This window comes from Cucurbita moschata, unplaced genomic scaffold (genome assembly GCF_002738365.1).
Source record: "Cucurbita moschata cultivar Rifu unplaced genomic scaffold, Cmos_1.0 Cmo_Scf00019, whole genome shotgun sequence".
In the NCBI taxonomy this organism is placed as follows: Eukaryota; Viridiplantae; Streptophyta; class Magnoliopsida; order Cucurbitales; family Cucurbitaceae; genus Cucurbita; species Cucurbita moschata.
The window spans coordinates 259,324-281,555 of record NW_019268535.1 but is presented as its reverse complement, the minus strand read 5'-3'; the positions used below and the strand labels follow the sequence as shown (position 1 = coordinate 281,555).

Here is a 22,232-nt window from a genome sequence, read left to right as displayed (position 1 = left end):
GAGACATTTGTAAAATACCAAGAATAGAATTAAAACTATTTTTAGTTATTATTATTATTATTATTTTTTAATAATTTAGCCTCAAGAAAAGTAGTTATTCTTCCGAGACCATTTTGGTCATTTGGCATTCTCTCGAAATCTCCTGTCCTCCCACTTCCGCCCTCACTTCTCTCACGTTGGTCTCTAGGGTTTGTCTCGTCGCCATTCTGAACTTTTTTCCTTTTTCGCACTCGATTTTCATCACTTTATTCCAATCCTCTCTCTTGCCGTTGGCGGATCCTTTGAGCTCTAACTTCCTCATCTATGGCGGCTCCCGCTGTACCTCAGCCCCGATCCTCCAAAACTGAGTCTTACGTTGATAACAAGCGCAAGGAGGATATTCGCCAGGCCAATATCGTAGCAGCTCGAGCCATTGCTGATGCTGTTCGTACTAGTCTTGGGCCCAAGGGCATGGACAAGATGATCTCCACGGCTTCCGGTGAGGTCATCATTACGAATGACGGGGCGACCATTCTCAACAAAATGGAGGTTCTTCAACCTGCCGCGAAAATGCTCGTCGAGCTGTCGAAGTCGCAGGACTCTGCTGCTGGAGATGGTACGACCACTGTTGTCGTCATTGCAGGTTCTCTTCTTAAACAGTGTCTTTCTCTTTTGTCCCATGGGATTCACCCCACTGTAATCTCCGATTCCCTCCACAAGACCGCCATTAAGGCTGTTGATGTGTTGACAGCAATGGCTGTCCCAGTTGAGCTATCGGATAGAGAGTCGTTGATTAAATCGGCTAGTACATCGCTAAATAGTAAGGTTGTTAGTCAGTACTCGACACTGCTTGCGCCGCTTGCAGTCGATTCGGTGCTCTCGGTTGTTGATCCTGCTAAGCCTGATTTGGTAGATTTGAGGGATATTAAGATTGTGAAGAAGTTGGGCGGGACCGTGGATGACACTGTGCTTGTGAAGGGTTTGGTGTTTGACAAGAAGGTAAGTCATGCGGCTGGGGGACCGACTAGAATAGAAAATGCGAAGATTGCAGTAATTCAGTTCCAGATTTCACCACCTAAGACTGACATTGAGCAGAGTATTATCGTTTCCGACTATACCCAGATGGATAGGATATTGAAAGAGGAGAGAAATTACATTTTGGGTATGATTAAGAAGATTAAGGCCACTGGATGTAACGTATTGTTGATTCAGAAGAGTATCTTGAGAGATGCAGTGACAGATTTGTCACTACATTACCTTGCCAAAGCTAAGATTTTGGTGATTAAGGATGTTGAGCGCGATGACATTGAATTCATTACGAAGACTCTCAATTGTCTGCCAATTGCCAATATTGAACATTTCCGCTCTGAGAAGTTGGGGTATGCAGATCTCGTTGAGGAGGCTTCAATGGGTGACGGGAAGATTGTTAAGATTACGGGCATTAAGGATATGGGACGGACAGCTACTGTACTTGTTCGAGGATCAAACCAACTAGTGATTGACGAGGCTGAGCGGAGCTTGCATGATGCCCTTTGTGTTGTTAGGTGTTTAGTAAATAAAAGGTTCTTGATTGCAGGTGGTGGTGCACCAGAGATTGAGCTGTCCAGGCAGCTGGGTGCCTGGGCAAAAGTGTTGCATGGAATGGAGGGTTACTGTGTTCGTTCCTTTGCAGAGGCTCTTGAAGTTATCCCATATACGTTGGCTGAAAATGCTGGGTTGAATCCGATCACAATTGTTACAGAACTGAGGAATCGCCATGCTCAGGGTGAGATCAATACTGGAATCAATGTAAGGAAGGGGCAGATCACAAACATCTTGGAGGAAAATGTGGTTCAGCCACTACTTGTAAGTACAAGTGCAATCACTCTAGCAACAGAATGTGTTCGAATGATTATGAAGATTGATGACATTGTCACAGTGAGGTAGAGTGTGGGCTTTGAGAGAAAAATGCTGGTTTGTTGTATTTCCATTTCTGTTTGCAATTAGAATCTAGAGTTCTGTTTTGGTATGGCTACAAGAATTTTCATGTGTTCTTTCTTGCAACTTGCCTATAGTTGATTGGTATGCCTTTTTTCCCTTAAGAATTTTATGGACCATTATATTGGTGAATACATTCTATATTTATCTTTTCTAGTTTTTGCAACTTACGTGTAGTCTTCAAACATCATCAATTATTTGAGCTGTTCTGTGATTCTACTTTTCTCTGTTGGCACATCTTGGGAGTTTCAAAATAGCTGATTCTGCTTGTAGACTGTTAGTAGAGGTTTCTCTTGGAGTTGTTATTCTTTCTTCCTTTATTTTATATGTCAAACTGATCGTTAATATTGCTACATTGATTCTTCCTGTATAATTGGTCTTTCCCGGACTATTGTTGTAGAACTCATCTCATTCTTGGAGCTTGCCATTCTCATCATTTTTTTTTAAACTTTTCGTGGAGTTCTAGTTAGTGTACTATCTTCTTCTTCTGAACTTCGTACTTGCCGATTGAGCTCTAATGGTCCACCCTATTAACCCAATTTTTGGCCGAGTGCAAGAGATTTCTGTGGATTACTAACTGCAAATTGGATTTCTGTAAAGTATTTCTGGTGATAAGAGACAATTTCATTGATAGATATGAAATTCACTAGAGAGTATCCATAAGGATTGTAAGAGTAAGGATAAAAGATCTCCAATTGGTATACGTTATAGCTTAGGAGTACTTACCAAAGTATTGCTGTGAGTTTCTTTCCTCAGTACTAAAAATGCAACTTCTTTTTAGCCAGATTTCCTGAATGTTTGCTTAACAACATCCTGCCAATGTCCATAAATTTGCCCTATCTTTGAATCTGTCACCACGTAGGCTTTGAGCAAAAGATTCTTTCTTGCTTTAGGAAACGTGGTGTAGAAATCCAGAGTATTAAATGGACTTGTCCATACTATCGTGGCCACAAGAGAGGAGAAAATAAGGATTGTGTCTAGTACGTTGTCTGTTCCTAAAATTTTCTTAATGTGGTCTGGTAGAGGAAGCATTTAGGATTAAGAAGTTAGTGAGGTTCCCCCTTTGAATTCTAGCTAGAAAGAGAAAGAGATAGAGATAGAGATTCCTCCTTTGTTCGAGGGGCCATTACTCTTGTCGCCATTCACTCAGAACATTGGAGCTGTCCATGGTTTGATCCTTAAAAGCCTAAGGAACAGCAAATCCTACTTGGAAATGATAAGCTAAGAACTTCCCCAGCTGGGAGGTTGCAGACCCTTAGAAACCATCCTTTCTTCTCCAAATCATTTTGGGTATCTAACTGAGTAGCATATCTCATCGACCATTAGATCTTCAGGTTAACGATTTTGGCTCTCTTGTTCGTTAACGATGAGAAGACTGACTACTTTTCAGTTTTCAGTTTACTTTGTGACTGCTTGCATCACGATTCGTACCCTACTCGATAGAAATTCCCTATGATTTTGTCATTTCTAGAAGACACCACAGTAGGGGGGTTTAGAGATGCTGGGATTAGCAAGAACTGAATTTGGGATTGCCTCCAGAGTGTAGTGTTCTTGAAGAATGAAAATGATAGGAACCAACCTTGCAACCCCAAGTTCATGCAGTCGAATCAAATCTTTATATCTGTGTTAATCTTGTCTGTCAAACACTTTTAAGGTTCTTCTAGGATTAGTGTTCTTATCTAACTCCTCTAGCGAACATCTTGCCCTTAGAATTTCTACCGACTAGAATTGAACAAGAAAATTCAAAGCCTTTATTTCCCCCCAAGAACCATTAGCCTGGGACCCTTGCTTAAGAGACTCGTAGCCCAGATAACCTTTGATATGTTATGGCTGCTACTTGTTTGGATCTGTGAACTTAGGTTCCTTGTTTCATTTGTACTTGATTTAATCTCCGGAATGATCGTTGAGATTGTGTTCGTGTGTATTATTTTGATCAGGGTTTGTTCTATAGAGAGGTTATACAATTGTCTCTTTGAGTTATAAATATGTATTGTTTTCGCACTAGGGACACATTGTTTGGTGCCTTTGCATATCATGTGCATTAGGGGAACTATTTGCTTTCTCCTCTACACGCGATCACACACGATGAATTGTGTAGGAGTATTTGTAAGACCAGACCATGAAATACTTAATCTTCCTATTTAGTCAATATTATATAGATAAAAGTTAGAGTTTTATATTTTCTAAAACCCGACTGCTCTAATACTAATTTGACTATCCGCAGATTAACACCTACCCACAGGATGAATCCGTCGTGTATGGTAATCCAGCCAAACTATTAAGTCACACGTCCTTAACTTAATCATTTTAACTTAATCATTAAGCTAAGCTAAATATAAAGGAAAGCTAAATATAAAGGAGGTGCAAATTAAGAATAATAATAAGAAAGGATGAGAATTACAAAAGTCATGAAAAATAGACATGTAAAAAACTATATAAATATTTTATAAACATTATATTTAGTTATGAATTAATTGGTTTGGTGGTTCAATTTTAAATTAAGCTTTGAAATATATATATTTTAGAATTTGGCTATGAATCTAATTATTTTTTTCTTATAAAGATGAAAATTCTTATAAATATAATAAATGTTCAATTTACTGTAATTTTAAAAATTAGAATTTAATCATAATAATTTGATAAAATCTCATAAATGTAATCTCAACCATAAAATTTTAAAATTTTAGGAGATTTTTATCAAATCATCTAATAAATTACAACTTTTAAAACCATTAAATTCTAATTTATTTTTCAAATTATAAGGATAAAATTTGTAATTTAGTTAAAAAATAAAAAGCTAAAGAAATATGAATTTGATTGAACTTGTAAAAAAAAAAAAAAAAAAAATTGTAACGCAGTAGGAGGAGTAAAAAAGTGGGAAAAAGAGGAAACGCCTGAAAGTTACACATTTTAATGGCGGCGTAGCCTCCAAATCCTAGCCGGTTTGCCTCCACTTCCCATCTTTTTCTCGGTATTCTCTCTGAAGCTCTCGTCCCCAAAACTGTGTCTCTCCCTCTCGGATGCTCCTTTGGTGACCTCCTTTCTCTTTCCATTTACAGGGTGCATCTTTTTGAGCTCTGCTGACGGAGATCGTCGAAGAATTTCATTCGCACAACCTCTGTAAGCAAAGGCTCTCGGCGTTCTGATTGCTCATCTTATCTCGCCAATTTTCTGTCCGATCGTCAATTGGTTCTTCTGATTCTCCTTTCTCACATCGGGATTGAGTTTTGTGTATCGTTTTTGGGCCTGATCGGTCATGTACTCTGTTCTACTATCACATATTATAAGAAAATTAGACTAGGGTTTTAGGTGTTTTCTATTTTTCTCCTTCTATTTTCTAGTTTCTATTGATTGTAGCTTTGGGTTCCATGTTAATGGATTTTCCCTTCCCAGTATTGTATTATTGACGTTTATATGATTACTATCTTCTTATTTTTTTTTTTTTTCCTTTCTTGATATGATTTTCTACGGGGAAAAGGTGTGAAAAAAAGTAGAAAAAAAAAAGGGAAAAAATTGGTAAAAATTATCATCAAGCAATACACTCTCGCCATCCCCTTTTTTCGTAATAAAAGATAGAGCGAGAGAGGGAAACAAACGAGACTGTAAAACTTGTGTGTTATTTTCGAATGGGGAGCCCTGCACTGAATGGCCGGAATAATGGGCAGCGGTTAGGCATTACTGACCCCATTTCGTTGAGTGGACCGACGGAGGACGACGTGATAAAGACTCGCGAACTTGAAAAGGTTCTGGGTTGTTTACATTTGTAGTATCATTTATTGCAAATAAGCTATTTTTTCTCCTGAACTTAGCTGTTCTTTTTTTTGGGGTGTTCAGTATTTGCAAGATGCTGGATTGTACGAAAGTCAGGAGGAAGCCGTGAGTAGAGAGGAAGTTCTTGGAAGACTAGACCAGGTTGGGCCATCCTTAGTTGTTTTTGATAAGTAGAAAAGAAGAAAACAATGATTCGGTTTGCAATGCTTGCGCTTTAACATTCGTTCTTTGCTGTTTAACTGATAGAACATTGTGGTTTTTGTACTCCGATAGTAATATTAAGTCTTTTCTGTACATGGAGCAGATTGTGAAGATTTGGGTTAAAGCAATTAGTCGTGCAAAGGGGTTGAATGAGCAACTGGTGCAAGAAGCAAATGCTAAGATTTTCACATTTGGTTCATATCGTTTAGGGGTACAGACCTGTTTTACTCTTGTAGAGCTTTATTCTCTATGAGATTTTGATGCCGTGTGCTATGATTATCTTCCGAAGATAAATGCTTTTAAATAATGGTTTTGTTAGAATTTTCTGTCTGTGATTGCTTCAGTCTCAAAGATTCAGTACTTCTATTATGTATAAACCAGAAGATTATACCATGATTGCAACAGTGTTTGAAGTATGCCGAATAAATCTGGTTGCTAAGCTGAAAAATTGATTTGTATGTAGAATTTCCCAAGTTCATACTTCTATAAGATAGTGATGTTGATTGTCATCCTTTCATGATCCGTTGCATCCAATTTTCAGATATTTAGTTTTTTTTTCTTATGCATGCTGGTGGCATCTGACGGTGCCCAGATCTATTGTAAATAAAAAGGTAGTTTCATACAGATATAATTAACTTCTTACTAATGACTAATGAGCCGAGCATTTCTAATTAGCATGGATTGGACTATTGGTGAATAAGGGCCAACGTAAACAGTTAAGGGTTCAGAGGGAATGTAGTTGAGGAACCTGTCTTGAATTATGATTGTAAAACACCTATTGACATGGCATTTGAACAAATTGTTAAATTTAAAGCTTGAAATAATAATGAGAAGACTTCTCACTTATTTTCGTATATATGATCTTGTCATCATTAATTTGATTTGCATTTTTCATACTTGTCTGTTGACAATCACGGGAAGTTAAATAATCAAATTGTATGTATGGTTTGTATTGTCCAAAAAACAATCAAATTTTTGGGTCATTATGCTTCATTCGTATGTATTTAATTTGTAAATTTGATGTATCAACCACAAATTAGATTTCACATGGACTTAACAAGTAACTCATTTTTCATGTAGCTTTTGGTGGGCATTTATGTTTTTTTTCAAGGATGATCTTCATTTTAGAGAGTTCTATCTGTCTTCTATAGTGGCTGCAGCTAACTCTACTTGTCAACGAATGCATTTGTTTCTCCATCTTTCCTGTCCCTCTCTCTATCTCCTCCCTTTCATTGAGGGTTTTCCCCCTCTTTTTGCAACACAGCATTATAGTTTGTTAAATAAGAAAATGGAACCGCAAAAGGAGGTTAGGAAAGCCAGGCGCCAACCAACATATTAGATCCCTCTTTAAAATGAACGTTGCAACTTTCTCTTTCAAGCGACTCACATAGAGCTTGAATTTCTGACTACGTTGTAGTCATTTTCTTTTCTTTGCAAGGAAAGTTTTAACTATTTATTTTTATGTTTGTAGGTGCATGGCCCTGGGGCAGACATTGATACACTCTGTGTGGGACCTAGACATGCAACACGTGAAGTGCGGCCAGCTTCCATTTTCCTGAATACTTGTAGTGCATTAATCATATATTCTGGTATTTTAGCTTTGTTGACTCAAGAATGCTTTCGTTGCTTGGCTGTAGGAAGACTTTTTTGGTGAGTTACATAAAATGCTGTCAGAGATGCCTGAAGTATCTGAGTTGCACCCTGTGCCTGATGCTCATGTCCCTGTCATGAAATTTAAGTTTGCCGGGGTTTCTATTGATCTTCTCTATGCGAAATTGTCACTTTGGGTTATTCCTGAAGTAAGTCATTGTATACTAGCATAATCCCATTTAAAATTATCCCTCTAATATTTCACGATTATGATGTACTGATGCCATTCCATGCTATACAACATAGGTTTAATAAAGTTTTGTAGCTAATTTGGAATTTTACTGTTAGAAAATAGATTTCTTTGTTTCCTTTTCCATGCTTGCTATATTTTCACTCTGGACTCTTATTACGTCTTCCCCTAGCCTCATTGAGGTTCATAAATGTTCTATAATCTTTGTATATTTGCCAATACCAATAGATGTTGGTATGATCTGCTCTTAATTTTTTTTATTCTGGACCAGGACTTGGATGTATCTCAGGACTCAATACTACAGAATGCAGATGAACAGACCGTTCGTAGTTTAAATGGTTGTCGCGTTACTGATCGAATTCTGCGATTAGTTCCAAATATTCAGGTTGAGGATTACAACCTGGCTAAATTTTTTCTCTATCTGAATATTAATTCATTCTTATATATTGGTTAATTTATGAAGTGCAGAGTTTCCGAACAACATTGAGATGCATGAGGTTTTGGGCTAAACGCCGAGGTGTTTATTCCAATGTATGGTACAGATGTCTACGAAAGTGTATTGCTTCTAAGTTCATGCAAAAAAATTTTACACAATCATGTGACTTTTAATTACTGTGGCCAGGTTTCTGGGTTCCTTGGTGGTATAAACTGGGCATTGCTCGTTGCTCGCATATGCCAACTATTCCCCAATGCATTGCCGAATATGCTTGTGTCCCGTTTTTTCAGGGTCTTCACCCAGTGGCGCTGGCCTAATCCAGTCATGCTGTGTAGTAATGAAGAGGGATCTCTTGGACTTCCAGTTTGGGATCCTAGGAGAAATCCAAAGGATAGATACCATTTAATGCCCATCATTACTCCTGCTTATCCTTGCATGAACTCTAGCTACAATGTTTCTTCAAGCACCTTGCGTATTATGACTGAAGAATTTCAGAGGGGACATGACATTTGTGAGGTATATATCTTCTGTAATGTTCTGCAATGACATCTTTTGTCCCCAGTTAGGGATTTGCATAACGAGTTTAATTTTATTCATGTTTCTATCTTATGTCCATTTAGTTGTTTGACCTGCTGTCATAGGTTCATTATAATTTTCGTTATCTTTAATTTAATGTCTCATCCATTAATCTATATATATTATTTTTTATAAATTACTTTTGCAAGTACAAGGGAAGTTTATAGTGGCTTATGTCATTTTCAATTTGATTGCTAGTACTCAAGATTTTTATAGGTTGGGTTCTATCTCCAATTTTTCAGTGTTGAGTGAAATATGAAACCTTGTTTATGAATTTGCTAGTGGGATTTGGTATGTTCTTAAGAAGGTGCGATTTTTAATGATCAGCCCAACTACAGTTTGGGTTTGCAATCATTTTGACATGGTAACTTCATGTTATTGACATTAGAGAGCTTTTCCTCTTTACATGTCCACGATGCAGGTTAAGTATTGTTCTGATTTTACTTTGATGGTTTTTAAATGTTGTCAGGTTATGGAAGAAAACAAGGCTGATTGGGATACGCTTTTTGAGCCTTACCCCTTCTTCGAAGCATACAAAAACTATTTACAAATAGACATTACTGCTGAAAATGCTGATGATCTAAGAAAGTGGAAAGGCTGGGTTGAATCTCGTCTCCGCCAACTGACATTGAAGGTGAAATTGTAATTTCATAGTTGTTTACTTTTGGCCTTTGTATCATTTATCAAATTTTGAACTCCTTTCTTAATTGTAAATGGAGATTGACTTGGGCTCAATTGTGATGCAGATTGAGAGACATACGTATAACAAGCTTCAGTGCCATCCACATCCAGGCGATTTTTCTGATAAATCCAGACCTTTCCACCATTGTTATTTCATGGGTTTGCAGCGAAAACAAGGAGTTCCTGCAAGTGGAGGTGAACAGTTTGATATGAGGTTGACAGTTGAGGAATTTAAACATTCTGTCAACATGTATACACTGTGGAAGCCTGGGATGGAGATATATGTATCACATGTGAAAAAGAGGAATATACCAAATTTTGTTTTCCCAGGTGGAGTCCGACCTTCGCGTGCATCAAAAGTGACATGGGATAGCAGGCGTAGTTCAGAACTAAAAGCTTCTGACAGTGCTCAAGTAGACAGGCCATTTGAAGTTGCAGAAAGTATAGATGGAGTAGATGATAGAAGGAAAAGAATGCGTCTTGATGATAATGCAAATACTAACTCGAGAAATGGAGAATGCTTGGCTGTTGTTCATTCCCACCCTGAGGAAGTTCACGAAGTCAGCCAAGTCAGCACCACTAGCTCATGTTCCATTAAGGATTTGAATTCTACTCCTACAAGTGCAAATAACTTAGAAAATCTGGCAGATGTTTCCTCTCAGAATAATGGAGATCATGGATCCATGGAAGTTGATCATTCCACAAACATTGTATCTGCAGCTGCTGATACATCAAGCTGTAAAGAAGCAGAGAAGCTGGCAATTCAAAAGATTCTGTCTGATTCATATGACTCTCATCAAGCTTTGCCTAGTGAGCTAGAAGAGCTCGACGATTTTGATTATAAAAATCAAGCTAAAGATTTTGGGGCCACTAAGCAAGGTAGCCCCTTGATGTCTTCGGTTGCCAACACATCTTCTGTGGTGCCCATGACATCTTGCAATGAAGCACGCCAGTCCTCAAGTTCATATTCCAATGGGGGCTTAGAGGAGCTTGAGGTTTTCTATACTTTAATCAAAACTTTATCTCTTTCAATTCTTCTGTACTATCATATAGCTGGTGTTCTTTTCAACTTCAATTGCAGATTACTTCTGTCTTGGTAGCGTATGCTTGTAAAGTGCTAATGGGTTGCTTGAGGGTGGTTTTATGTGTTATTTTTCTTTGTTTTTCTGTCTTGAAAATGAAGTTGTTCAAGGATAACAGGTTAACAATTAAAACATTGTAGTAAGGTTAATATTCAAGGGGAAAGTGGTTTTTTAGAGTGCTTGAAATTTTTTTTTTGATTGCCCCTCCCATTTAAAACTAGATTAACTAATAAGCTCCGTTTTCCTTGGTATCTCACTGCTTAATTTCTTATGTTAAGCCTGCTGAGCTTGTGGCGCCATCGTCAACGGGGACCGCTCCTGCACCTGTAGCTGCCCGAAAGCCAATTATCAGGTGCTTTGCTACTCTCCTATTTCTGTAGAGAAGAAGAACGGCTGACATTCGATTAAAATACTTGATAAATTTTTCTTCCCACTGTCGTTTTGATATGGGTTGCTATCTTGAACGTTCCATTTCCATAGTCTCCTCGTACTTTTTCCTTTTGGTTGTAAGTTATTACCACACACCATCATTGTCAATGTTGGCTTATTCATTCCAGTTTCTTTTCTTCCTTCAAATTGCAGGTTGAGCTTCACTTCCTTGGGCAAAGCTGGTAAAAGCTCGTAAAGAAGGGTGTCTCCAAAAGAGCTCGGGAGAGAATTCTTCTAATCTGTTATGTACCAGGCAATGTCTAGCCAATCGATTTTCTTTTGATGGAACTCTTGACCCTTAATAATACAAAAAATGGAAAAAAGAAGTCCCGAGTTTTTATGTAATATGTATAATGGGCTTGAAGGCCCTATATGTCAACAGTTCTAAATATATGTACTAGTCGGTGTATGCCTTCTATTTCTACCACATTAATGCAGATGATAGCTTATATTATGTCTTCCAAACACTTGAAAAACCAATACATCTTCCCTCTGTGATCATCTTTTGTATGTTGAGAGAGAACATGGTCATTTTCTGGATGCACATGGGTTTACATAACTGATTCCAAAACAGATTCTCTGTTCTAAAAACAATGCGTCATTTTCTCCACAAGAAGAAAGACGTATTTGGATGATATGATATTGTTATTTCATTATTGCCTGTTATCTGTTTACTTTTTTAGACTGGAGCACTTGGTCGCGTGCAAGTTGCTTGTTCTTCATCACGTGCTTCATGTTCTATGGCTACTTAAACTATTTTAATCTGTGTTTCTCTCACTTTGATGTGATTAATAATCTTATAAAATCGCTTCTTTTATTCAAACACACTTTAATTGTATGACAACAATACTACAATGGCGTGCTTGCAAAGCCCGATGGGCTCTTGGCTATTAATTATACTCTGAGAGGAAGCAAAAAGTCTTAAGAGATAGAGTTGGTACTTCGCAGGAGCTGAGTTCAAGTGGGATGGAAACGAAACATCTTGAATATGTGTTGGTTCCGCTTGGTTTTGCGGTGCTGGTGAGCTACCATCTTTGGTTGGCAGTCACCATCTACTGGAGACCGAAAAGAACAGTCATTGGAATCAACGCCGAATCCCGCCGGCAATGGGTCTCCACCATGATTTCGGTGAGTGCCTCTTCTCTCTCTCTCTTTTCTTCCATTTGGATGTTAACTCACTTCAAGAACCAACTTTTCTATGGTTTGATATCTGATTTTTTGTTTAGAGAAAGCATCTGTAAGCTAAAGAGAAAACTAGTATGAAATTCCTTTTAAGTCATGGCCATTAGATAATAATGGAAGCATTTTGAAGCTGAGAACAAGAGTTTGTTTCTTTTTCTTGATTTGTTTTCCATGTCTCGTTGATATCTTTGAGACTCTGGCAGCATTATTGTGTAGTTTTTGGGATTTTGGTTTGGCATCAACTTTCTTTATTCATTTTCATCTAAAATCATCTGCTAACCGGCATCTGTTGGATTGAGAATATTCTTTTCTCTTCAGATAAAGATTTAAGTGGTTCACTTTGTGACTAGATGAAGAATTTGAGCTATTGCTTTAAGAGTCCGCATGGATTACTTCTAAATGATGGACAATTGATTAGTTAAAAGGCTATATTGAATCAACTGATACTCACAAGGGTAGAATAGAATAGTGATGTAGTTTTGGACTCAAAAAGGTCCCTTTTTATGAGAAACTTAATGAAACTTCCATGGCTGACTAGACGACTACGAGTGATGATGTTCAGGATCCCATGAAGAATGGTGTTCTCGCAGTCCAAATCATACGAAACAACATCATGGCTTCCACACTTATGGCCATGACAACAATCACCATTGGCTCGTTGCTTAGTGCTTTTGTAAGCAGCACATCAAGTACTGGAAAGTACCATTACATTGTACTGTGTTTCCTCGTTGCATTTCTTTGCAATGTGCAGTCTATTCGATACTATGCTCATGCCAGCTTCTTAGTCACTTTGCCTGCTGGTGAAGGCAGAATGGATTATTTTGCTGGAATCTTGAACCGGGGAAGCTTATTTTGGTCACTCGGACTGCGAGCTTTCTATTTTGCAATTCCTCTCTTCCTCTGGATCCTTGGACCTCTTTCAATGTTCTTGAGTTCCTGCCTTATAACATTTGTGCTTTACTTCTTGGACTTTACTACAACTTCCAGCTATGATCCTTATGAATATCTGCAAAAGGAAGAAGTGAACAACAATGACATTGAATCTGTGGGTCAATCAAGGTGAGTACTACTGTTAGTGTCGGTGTTAATCAAGTTTTTTTTACAACTTTCATATACTTGATTGTTCTTTATCTATTTGACTTTATGATATCTGCATTCGCCATGGTTTTCTAACCGTGTGTTCTGTATTTTTTCGGGTCAGGGGAAACAACTTCGCCGTAAGCTCCCGCCTTCACTCTCCCCTACTTGCAGGTTACAGTATGACCTCCAATTGCAATGATTCTGCAGATCAAAACTGAAAATCATTTTGTTAAACCATACTCTTTTAAGCTATTGCTATTGCTGAGAATCGAGTTTGGGAAGAGAATGGATACACATTTCCTATGTTTAGAGTCCACAGGCATTGTCTGAATGTGTGCTATTTCCTCTCCCTGTCTGACTTAACTCAAAAATAGGTCGCTCGTTTGCTCCTATGGCAGGTAGGTAGCTAGTTGGAATGGAGACGGGAACTATGGACTGAGACAATCTTCTTTGATCTCTTACTTGGGAGTATATATGTTGAGTTATGTTGTGTTGACAAAGGACCGTAGAATATAAACTATGTACGGCTGTTTTATCCTATGAAATGTTACGGCTGATATTGATATCAAACTACCATTCATCTCGTCTTATAGCCATTGAGCTTGTGTGGAGTCTCCTTTAGGACGTTTTCTATCTCAACCATATCATTATAATCAAACACTTCACTACACGCTATCGCTCGAGATCTTTTGTTCATGATTGAAGAATAGTTTGAGTCCAATATTATCTAAGAAACGCAATGAATTTGCACAAGTTTATTGGTTAAAATGGAACGAGTTGAAAATGACCTTTGTTTTCTTATTCTACTAGCTTTGTCTCTCTTCACAAGAAATGGAATGGAAAGCTCGTTACCCATTTCCGTAGGAACGTAGCGGCGAGCGAAATGGGTACACTATTAAACCAAAATTGGGATTATCCGCTAAGAATTAATCTCTCCCCCGGATGAACTATATAGCCAAGAGAAACCATGAACCAAAATAGAAGGAACTAAATCGACTCGATCATCATATTATAGATTATAAGTCCATAACCTTAGCCCGCGTAATAACTCTACCAAAGGCGACCCTATTACTGGAATAGCGATAGCATCTACTATACTAGGAATATCAATGAACCCGATTATTGAAATTCAAGATCCCAACGCCGAACATAGGGTAGGCAGCTTTCTTCCCACCGTGTCCTTTTTGCTATTAGGGTCTAAAATGTTGAATGGATGCCTTGCCTAATTTGATAATAGATTAGAGAGGAACTCGGGTCCAAGTGGTTTGGGATTAATAGTGGTAAGCTTTTAGGAAAAGGGGAAACACTTTATTATTGTCATCTTAAAAAGAAAAAAAAAAACACACACACTATTATCGTACATACTTTTGAATTTTGATTAGACATTTTTACATGAAAGATCTCTTACCTCAACTTTTGTCTCGCTTTCATTTTTGTTTATTCTCGACTAGACTCTACAAGTTTAATTGCACTACAATTGTAGAGTTGATCTTGCTGATCTCGGTCCAAATTTGATCTTTCGAACGTTTCTCGCTCGGCTCTATTCAAGGATTAGCCTTTCTTTTGGTTTTTTTGGTTCTGTTCTTCAACCGTTTGAGTAGTATTGATCTATTACCTTCATTATTTTCTTCAGCTTGGCGATCATTTACAAATGCCCTTTTCGCCGCCTTGGAGCTTCACAACCACCTCTAATGGCGACCACCAACATTTTTCATTTCTCTTTACCCACCAAATCTAACCCTTCAGCTCCGCCGTTCAACACTTCTTCTCCTTACTTCCTCCTTTCATCGCCACTTTCCAGGCAAGATTTGTCTTCAATCTTTCTCAACTACGTGATCAATACCCGAATCTTTCTAACCCCTCTTCTGAACGTTTCAGGTCTGTCAAAATCATCCGATGCCTATCTGTTCACCGATCAAACGACGAGGGCACCTCTGCTTCCAACAGCACGAACGACTGCCTGCGAGTCGTCCTCGCCGCCGGAGGCACTGGCGGGCACATTTATCCAGCCATCGCCATTGCTGATGAGCTCAAACTCGCCTTCCCCACATCACAAATCCTCTTTCTAGGAACACCCAACAGCACAGAAAGCGCCGCCGTCCCCTCCGCCGGGTACGAGCTCGAAACGGTTCCGGCTACCAAACTAACTCGCCCCCGTATCTCCCCCCAAAACCTCCTCCTTCCTTTACATCTGATCAAATCCGTGGTTGCGAGTTACAAAAAACTCCACGATTTCAAACCCCACGTTGTCATCGGCACTGGTGGGTACGTCTCGTTCCCGATTTGCCTTGCTGCAAGGCTGATTCATGGGGTCAAGCTCGCAATCCAAGAACAGAACTCGGTTCCAGGATTTGCGAATTGGGTTCTTTCTCATTTTGCAGATGTGGTGTTTGTTGTATTGAACTCCACGGTTGAGTGCTTTCCAAGGAAGAAAAAGTGTTTGGTTTGTGGGAATCCAGTGAGATTGGCATTGAGACAGTATATTTCGAAGGCTGTGGCACGTTTGCATTTCTTTCCAAGATCGGGGAAAGTTGAGGATTTGGAGGCTAAGGTGGTGCTTGTTCTTGGAGGGTCTTTGGGAGCCAATGCCATTAACATAGCCATGCTGAATCTGTACTATCAGATGTTGTTAGAAAACAAGAACTTGTACATCATATGGCAGACTGGCGTGGAAACATTTGATGAAATGGACAGCCTTGTGAAGAACCATTCCCATCTGCATTTAACGCCGTAATTCCTTTGCTCAGTATTAAATTCCTCTCAACTACTCTTTTGCTCGCTGATTTTAGCTGTGCTATTTATTGATTCCAACAACCTGCATTTACCTGCCTCCCTGTTGTTTATAGTCTTGATATTGATATAAGATAACATCATCATGATATATGTTCGTTCCTAAGTTGAGGTTTGTGGCCAAAGTGAGCATAGCTCAACGTTATTAAGCATGTACTTTTTCCATTGAGATCGACGGTTTAAGTCTCTGAGGTTTAAGTCTCTGAAGTTTGAGTGTTATGATCCCCTAGAATGCATCCGTTAGACACAAATAGGCATGAAAAAGAGTGTTGTTCTTGAGAAAAGCCCAAGCCCCCCGCTAGCAGATATTGTCCTCTTTGGGTTTTTTCTTTCGGGCTTTTCCTCGAAGTTTTTAAAACGTATATGCTAGGGAGAGGTTTCCACACCCTTATAAATAATGTTTTGTTTTCCTCTCCAATCGATGTGGAATCTCACAATCCACCCCCTCCGGGGTCTAGCGTCCTCTCTGGCACTCGTTCCATTCTTCAATCGATGTGGCAGTGTCTTTGCTGGCACATCACCCGGTGTCTGGCTTTGATACCATTTGTAACAGCCCAAGCCTACCACTAGCAGATATTGTTCCCTTTTGGGCTTCCCCTCAAAGTTTTTAAAACCCGTTTGCTAGGGAGAGGTTTTCACACCCTTATAAAGAATGTTTTGTTCTCCTCCTCGATCGATGTTGGATCTCACAGTTTCTAAGATTTGATGCTGCTGAAGAGCTTTTGGAAGCTCTAGAGGGGAAAAAATAAAGAACTTCATAGTCGAGCATCTAAATGTATGCTAGAATTGAAGTGCAAGTGTTTGATATAAATCTAGGCAAAGAATAAGAATGAGCATGACAACAACATGGTGGCTCCATGTTCATATTATTACACCCGTATAAATGGCTTGTATTGCAACTATGTCGAAATACGTCTCGACAAATTTATCTTTTCATCGTGCTGGTATGGAAGCAACGTCCCATATCTATGAATCATACATGGAAGTGTATCGAATGATACGGCCTTCCTTGCTTGATGAATATTGTTGATCTCTCATATTGATACTTAAAGCAGCATAATCTTATGATGCATGTAATATATCTTACTTTGAGATTAAGTGATGTTTTTTTTTTTCTTTTTGTATTGTTTAAGGTTCATGCATTCTCTGCATTTGGCATATGCAGCTGCAGATCTGGTTGTTTCTAGAGCAGGGGCCATGACTTGCTCTGAGATCCTAGCTACTGGAAAGCCTTCTATATTGGTACAAATTTCAAGCTCTTTTTTTGTGTATATAAGCTTCTGAGTTTTGTTCATTCTTTGAAGGAAACCTTATATTTTGACCCTTTTTAACTTCAGATACCCTCACCATATGAAGATGAGGGGCATCAGTTCAGAAATGCTTCAATAATGGCTGACATGGCTGGTTCAACCGTCATCAATGAAGATGAACTAGATTCAACTACGCTTGCGATTGCAATTCAAGAGATATTGGGTATGTTGAGTATGCTCTATGAATCAAATCATTTCTTATTACAATGAAACGCATGCTTTAATTTGCTTGTGATCGTCACACGAGAGGCTCTCCCTCAAAGTTTTAAAACACGTATGTTAGGGAGGGGTCCACACCCTTATAAGGAATGTTTTGTTCCCCTCTTCAACCGATGTGGGATCTCACAATCCACCCCCTTTGGGGCCCTACGTCCTCGCTGACACACCGCCTGGTGTTTGGTTCTTATACCATTTGTAACCGCTCAAGCTCACTGTTAACAGATATTGTTCTCTTTGGGCTTTTCCTTTAGGGGCTTCCCCTCACGGTTTTAAAACGCGTATTGCTAGGGATAAGTTTTCACACCCTTATGAGGAATGCTTTGTTCCTCTTTTCAACCGACGTAGGATCTCACATGAAATGTCACGAGTTACAAACCTTCTTGATACCATCTTTCTGTGATGCAAGATTAGTACTCTCAATTTTGAGCACGCGAACGGTTTATTGGCATGTTTGTGTGAACATCATATGCATTGTATAGCATGCTACTTTAGGTCATATTTCTTATCGATGATTATGGCAACATCGACCATCTTTTACAAGAAGTTCGAACGAACAATTTAGACAAGAGTTTGTCCTTAAACTGAAGAAAACTCTATGCAGTAACCAATATAAGATATAGTTATGTGTTATGCCTCATTTCATTAGCTTTTTGGTGATCACTTCTGCTCCTCTTCATTGAAAGAGGCCATGATCGAGTGGCGTATATCGTAAAAACCAACATCTACTTGAGATCTCACTGTATGAGTATATATTTGTTACAGGTGATGAGAGTAAAATGGCAGCTCTGTCCGAGAGAGCATTGAGAGTATCAAAACCAAATGCCGCTGCTGAAATTGTTCAACACATTGGAAACTTAATAAGATGAAAGAATTTTACGATCAACATCGGTTAGTTGCAAATCATATGGGTTTCGTCACTTTCGAACTTATTTTTTCATTGTAACGAATCTTCAGAACCAATTTAATTGTCTCTATACTTCCAATAAGATACCGATTTAATTTTTAAATTTTAGTATATTATGAGTTAGTTAATCCTTATTAAAAAAGGAAATGTCTTTATAAATGGTTAGCAGCCAAAATAAAGGAAACAGCATGTGGGTTAGTTAAATCATCATCTCTTATACTTTAATGAGGCTTGCTTATTGAATTGAATGCCACCAAATTGCTCTTTTTTATGGTAAAAATTAAATTATTACCTTTATGTTTAGGTTACTAACTCTACTATTTAACCTGAAATTAAAGAAAAGAAAAGAAATGTCCCAGTAATAAAAAAAATTTAACCTAGTAAGTAAAAGAAAATATGGCCAAAAATAGAGAGACAGAGAATTTATTTATTATTATTTATTTTAATAATTTTAAAGGATAATGTTAATTACCAAATGGATATTGTCCAAGCAGGTCAGCGCTGAAGTAGGGCCCACCGTCAACGTGAAAAAGTCAAAACTTGGTCAAGTAGGACCCACTGAGATGTGTGAATTACGGGTCACGGCAAATTCATGGCCAAATCCCCAACTGCTCGACGTAACTTCGCCTTCACCAAGTTTTGTGTTTTTTCTTCTTTCCTTCTCCAAAAATCAAAGCCTGTCATTTTGTTTCTTTGTAATTACCCACAAGCAATAACCTCTCTTCCATTTTATACTTCACCCTCCGATTCTCTCAAACGCAGAGAGATTATGGCGACCCTTTCGTTATCCTGTTTCGGTCTCTCTTCCGTCGGCCGGAGCGACAATCGCCGCCGTCACCTCCACCGATTCAGGCGACAAGGGAAATCAGAAGCCTCGTGGGCCTTATGCCGGCGGAATATGGTCGCTGTTAAGTCCGTCACAGCGTTTTACGGTGGCGACAAGGAGAAGGGTAAAATCTGTACTGCCGACGAGCTTCATTACGTCTCTGTTCCCAACTCTGATTGGAAGCTCGCTCTCTGGCGGTACAACCCTCCTCTTCAGGTTCTACTCCGATCATACAAATTAATTTGGTTTTGTTTCTTCTGTAATCCCTAAAATCTTTGAGTGAACATGTTGATTGGTGTGTTCGAGACGTGGGTAGAACATGGGGTTTCTAATTGTAAGATTGTTTGTTTTCTTTTGCAAACAAGGCGGCATCCAGAAATCATCCGCTTCTGCTGTTGTCAGGGGTTGGGAGCAACGCTCTTGGATATGACCTTTCTCCACAGGTGAGCCACCATCGATATCAGTTCTTCTTTCTTTTCCTATCTTGTTTTGTTCTTTGGATCTTTTCATTTTCTGCTGCCGTGAGACAAATCTCGATCACGAGACTTATAACACCATTGTAATAGCCCAAACCCACCGCTAGGCTTTCCCTTCCCGAATAGACCCCCCTTGTATCTGGCTCTGATACCATTTATAACGCTAGTGGATATTGTACTATGTGGGCTTTTCCTTCCGAGCTTTCCCTCAAGGTTTTAATACTAGAGGTTTCCACGCCCTTGTAAAGAATGTTTCGTTCCCCTCCCCCAACCAATGTGAGATCTCACAACCATAGTCTATAACATTTGATACTAGAAATGTAGAACGTTAAACCGAGCATTCCAAATGGGAAGGTGGACAAATGTTCAACAAAACCATCCTTAATTTTAGGTTCTTATGTCTATTTACAATGTAATATTTTCAGTCCTCATTTGCTCGCTACATGTCGAACCAAGGATACGACACTTGGATTCTTGAGGTTCGAGGGTCGGGACTGAGCACTCACAGAGTAGAAAGGAAGGATACTACTGGTCAGATAAGGTCAGAAACTCCGGAGAAACAGCCATTAGCTAAGATTGGTACATATTCCAGTTCTGAGGGTTCCAGCATTTCTTCAAAACATGGTCTGTCGGGAACTTGTAACTTTAGGTATTATGGGATTTAAGTACTTGAGACAACATTTTTAGTACTTTCCGAACTTGTTACAGGACAGGAATCTACCATTGCTACTCAACTTGGGAACTGGAATAAGAATCTTATCAATATCATTGAAGGAGCTCAACAACTGGGTCCATTGAAGCCTTTTAATTTACAAGGTGTTACCTCTGCATTAGAAGACTTCCAGGAACAACTTGATGTGTATGAGAAGTATGACTGGGACTTCGACCACTACTTGGAAGAAGATGTACCCGCTGCGGTGAGGTGCATATTCTTTTTCGAATCACTGAAATTAATACTCCTTCGAACACCTCATCAAAGGAAAATCTCGATTTTTCATGCTAGATGGAGTACATAAGGAACCAATCCAAACCGAACGATGGCAAGTTACTAGCTATCGGCCACTCGATGGGGGGTATCTTGCTATATGCAAGGATCTCGAGCTGTAGTGAGTTTGACATGACATGCTGTTCTTTTATCCCAACTAATTTGATAATCTTGACAATCCATTATGAACCTTGATCCCAACTAATTCTTCTTTTTCAGGCTTTAACAAAGTCGACCCGCAGTTGGCATCAGTCGTTACGTTGGCTTCATCGCTCGACTACAGACCTTCAAACTCATCACTCAGGCTTCTGTTACCTTTGGCAAGTGATTCTAAAATGTTTTCTTCCTAAAATGTGACCATCGAACTAAAAGACATATCCAACTTCAATGCAGAGAGATCCCGCACAAGCTTTTAATGTTCCCGTGTTTCCCATCGGACCATTGCTTGCTATCGCTCATCCTCTTGCATCCCGTCCTCCTTATCTCCTGTATTGGCTAAAGGATCAAATCTCTGTAGAAGACATGTTAGATCCCACCTTGCTCGAGAAACTGGTGTTGAATGGCTTTGGTGAAATACTATTCCTTTTGTCCATGTTTCTGTGAACTCTACACTCCTTGTTCATAACATTGATGATACGTTTTTCAGAATCTGTGCCGGCAAAGGTTCTCCTGCAGCTATCATCAGTTTTCGAAGAGGGGGGCTTACGTGACAGGAACGGGACGTTCCAGTACAACGACCATCTACGCCAAACCAATGTTCCAATCCTTGCAATTGCTGGAGACCAAGATCCCATTTGTCCACCTGAAGCGGTATACGGTATGATATCTAAATATAATACCCGAGCGCCATGCCTTCCTCTCTGATTCTATTCACCACACCTCATTGACTCCAATCTTTTTCGACGCTGATATCAGAAACTGTGAAAGGAATTCCCAGGGAGTTTGTTTCCTACAGAGTTCTTGGGAAGCCTGGTGGTCCTCATTATTCTCACTATGATCTTGTGGGAAGTCGTTTGGTATGGTTTTTCTCCTTCACAGGCACTTTTTAAGAACGACTTTGATTTACAAACTTCTCTAATTTCTAAATTCATCGTTATTGAACGCAGGCATCGAGTGAAGTGTATCCGTTGATAACTGATTTTCTCAACCGTCATGATGTGGCTTGATTTCACCATACTATTCTACTATTCAACTCCGCTAGGTATATACATTCGTCGGTAGATATCAGGAACAGTAGAATACGTATAGCTTCCGCGATAGAATATACACAGATTTCCTTCCTAAGTTCCACTGTATACACAATTGACAGACATACAACCCTGTGGGGGATAGTTTCTGAAGTAGATTACTGGATTCAGAAGTTCTAGGTTGTGTTATTTGATATCTGGAAATATTTCTTCAGTGAAACAGAGTTTTGTCGCTTTTTTAGTTTTATTCACTCCGACCCGACTCGATTCATATAAGAATGAAGCTATCATAAAATGATCA

At 39.0% G+C, this 22,232-nt stretch overlaps 5 protein-coding genes across 6 annotated transcripts; all 5 read left to right on the top strand.

Moving 5' to 3' along the window:
- Positions 1–108: 108 nt before the first annotated feature.
- LOC111457029 (T-complex protein 1 subunit delta) lies at positions 109–2,118 on the top strand. Its single transcript, XM_023099147.1, has one exon. The coding sequence runs from the start codon at positions 304–306 to the stop codon at positions 1,903–1,905; it is 1,602 nt and encodes a 533-aa protein (XP_022954915.1). The 5' UTR covers positions 109–303; the 3' UTR covers positions 1,906–2,118.
- A 2,722-nt stretch (positions 2,119–4,840) lies between these two features.
- On the top strand, positions 4,841–11,437 carry LOC111457031 (nuclear poly(A) polymerase 1-like). Its single transcript, XM_023099148.1, has 12 exons — positions 4,841–5,699; positions 5,791–5,868; positions 6,032–6,139; positions 7,400–7,462; positions 7,566–7,727; positions 8,040–8,153; positions 8,237–8,299; positions 8,391–8,720; positions 9,250–9,414; positions 9,527–10,456; positions 10,822–10,895; positions 11,126–11,437. The coding sequence occupies exons 1-12, from the start codon at positions 5,583–5,585 to the stop codon at positions 11,166–11,168; spliced, it is 2,247 nt and encodes a 748-aa protein (XP_022954916.1). The 5' UTR covers positions 4,841–5,582; the 3' UTR covers positions 11,169–11,437.
- Positions 11,438–11,778: 341 nt separating this feature from the next.
- On the top strand, positions 11,779–13,716 carry LOC111457121. The gene is made up of 3 exons (XM_023099276.1): positions 11,779–12,100; positions 12,717–13,213; positions 13,356–13,716. The coding sequence occupies exons 1-3, from the start codon at positions 11,939–11,941 to the stop codon at positions 13,450–13,452; spliced, it is 756 nt and encodes a 251-aa protein (XP_022955044.1). The 5' UTR covers positions 11,779–11,938; the 3' UTR covers positions 13,453–13,716.
- A 1,114-nt stretch (positions 13,717–14,830) lies between these two features.
- On the top strand, positions 14,831–19,041 carry LOC111457027 (UDP-N-acetylglucosamine--N-acetylmuramyl-(pentapeptide) pyrophosphoryl-undecaprenol N-acetylglucosamine transferase). The gene is made up of 6 exons (XM_023099144.1): positions 14,831–15,035; positions 15,113–15,964; positions 17,158–17,266; positions 17,362–17,497; positions 18,316–18,441; positions 18,952–19,041. The coding sequence occupies exons 1-5, from the start codon at positions 14,926–14,928 to the stop codon at positions 18,417–18,419; spliced, it is 1,311 nt and encodes a 436-aa protein (XP_022954912.1). The 5' UTR covers positions 14,831–14,925; the 3' UTR covers positions 18,420–18,441; positions 18,952–19,041.
- LOC111457026 lies at positions 18,958–22,145 on the top strand. Of its 2 annotated transcripts, XM_023099143.1 has the most exons (11): positions 18,958–19,074; positions 19,222–19,499; positions 19,649–19,726; positions 20,185–20,383; positions 20,468–20,676; positions 20,763–20,865; positions 20,964–21,064; positions 21,138–21,312; positions 21,391–21,561; positions 21,660–21,760; positions 21,851–22,145. In XM_023099143.1, exons 1-11 carry the CDS (start codon positions 19,050–19,052, stop codon positions 21,908–21,910), a joined length of 1,500 nt encoding a protein of 499 aa, XP_022954911.1. In that variant the 5' UTR covers positions 18,958–19,049; the 3' UTR covers positions 21,911–22,145. The 2 variants fall into 2 exon arrangements, with proteins under 2 accessions (XP_022954911.1, XP_022954910.1); XM_023099142.1 differs by having other exon boundaries at positions 18,958–19,499.
- Positions 22,146–22,232: the final 87 nt, after the last annotated feature.

Bases quoted from the DNA above. Each gene is read 5' to 3' on its own strand.
- LOC111457029 (XM_023099147.1), top strand. From the start codon at position 304: ATGGCGGCTCCCGCTGTACCTCAGCCCCGATCCTCCAAAACTGAGTCT.
- LOC111457031 (XM_023099148.1), top strand. From the start codon at position 5,583: ATGGGGAGCCCTGCACTGAATGGCCGGAATAATGGGCAGCGGTTAGGC. The intron at 5,869-6,031 runs GTTGGGCCATCC...TACATGGAGCAG, and splicing joins TTCTTGGAAGACTAGACCAG to ATTGTGAAGATTTGGGTTAA. The intron at 10,457-10,821 runs GTTTTCTATACT...TCTTATGTTAAG, and splicing joins GGGGCTTAGAGGAGCTTGAG to CCTGCTGAGCTTGTGGCGCC.
- LOC111457121 (XM_023099276.1), top strand. From the start codon at position 11,939: ATGGAAACGAAACATCTTGAATATGTGTTGGTTCCGCTTGGTTTTGCG. The intron at 12,101-12,716 runs GTGAGTGCCTCT...GATGATGTTCAG, and splicing joins GGGTCTCCACCATGATTTCG to GATCCCATGAAGAATGGTGT. The intron at 13,214-13,355 runs GTGAGTACTACT...TTTTCGGGTCAG, and splicing joins GAATCTGTGGGTCAATCAAG to GGGAAACAACTTCGCCGTAA.
- LOC111457027 (XM_023099144.1), top strand. From the start codon at position 14,926: ATGGCGACCACCAACATTTTTCATTTCTCTTTACCCACCAAATCTAAC. The intron at 15,036-15,112 runs GCAAGATTTGTC...TGAACGTTTCAG, and splicing joins CTTTCATCGCCACTTTCCAG to GTCTGTCAAAATCATCCGAT. The intron at 17,498-18,315 runs GTATGTTGAGTA...TATTTGTTACAG, and splicing joins TGCAATTCAAGAGATATTGG to GTGATGAGAGTAAAATGGCA.
- LOC111457026 (XM_023099142.1), top strand. From the start codon at position 19,050: ATGGCCAAATCCCCAACTGCTCGACGTAACTTCGCCTTCACCAAGTTT. The intron at 20,677-20,762 runs GTGAGGTGCATA...TTTTCATGCTAG, and splicing joins AAGAAGATGTACCCGCTGCG to ATGGAGTACATAAGGAACCA. The intron at 20,866-20,963 runs GTGAGTTTGACA...CTTCTTTTTCAG, and splicing joins TGCAAGGATCTCGAGCTGTA to GCTTTAACAAAGTCGACCCG.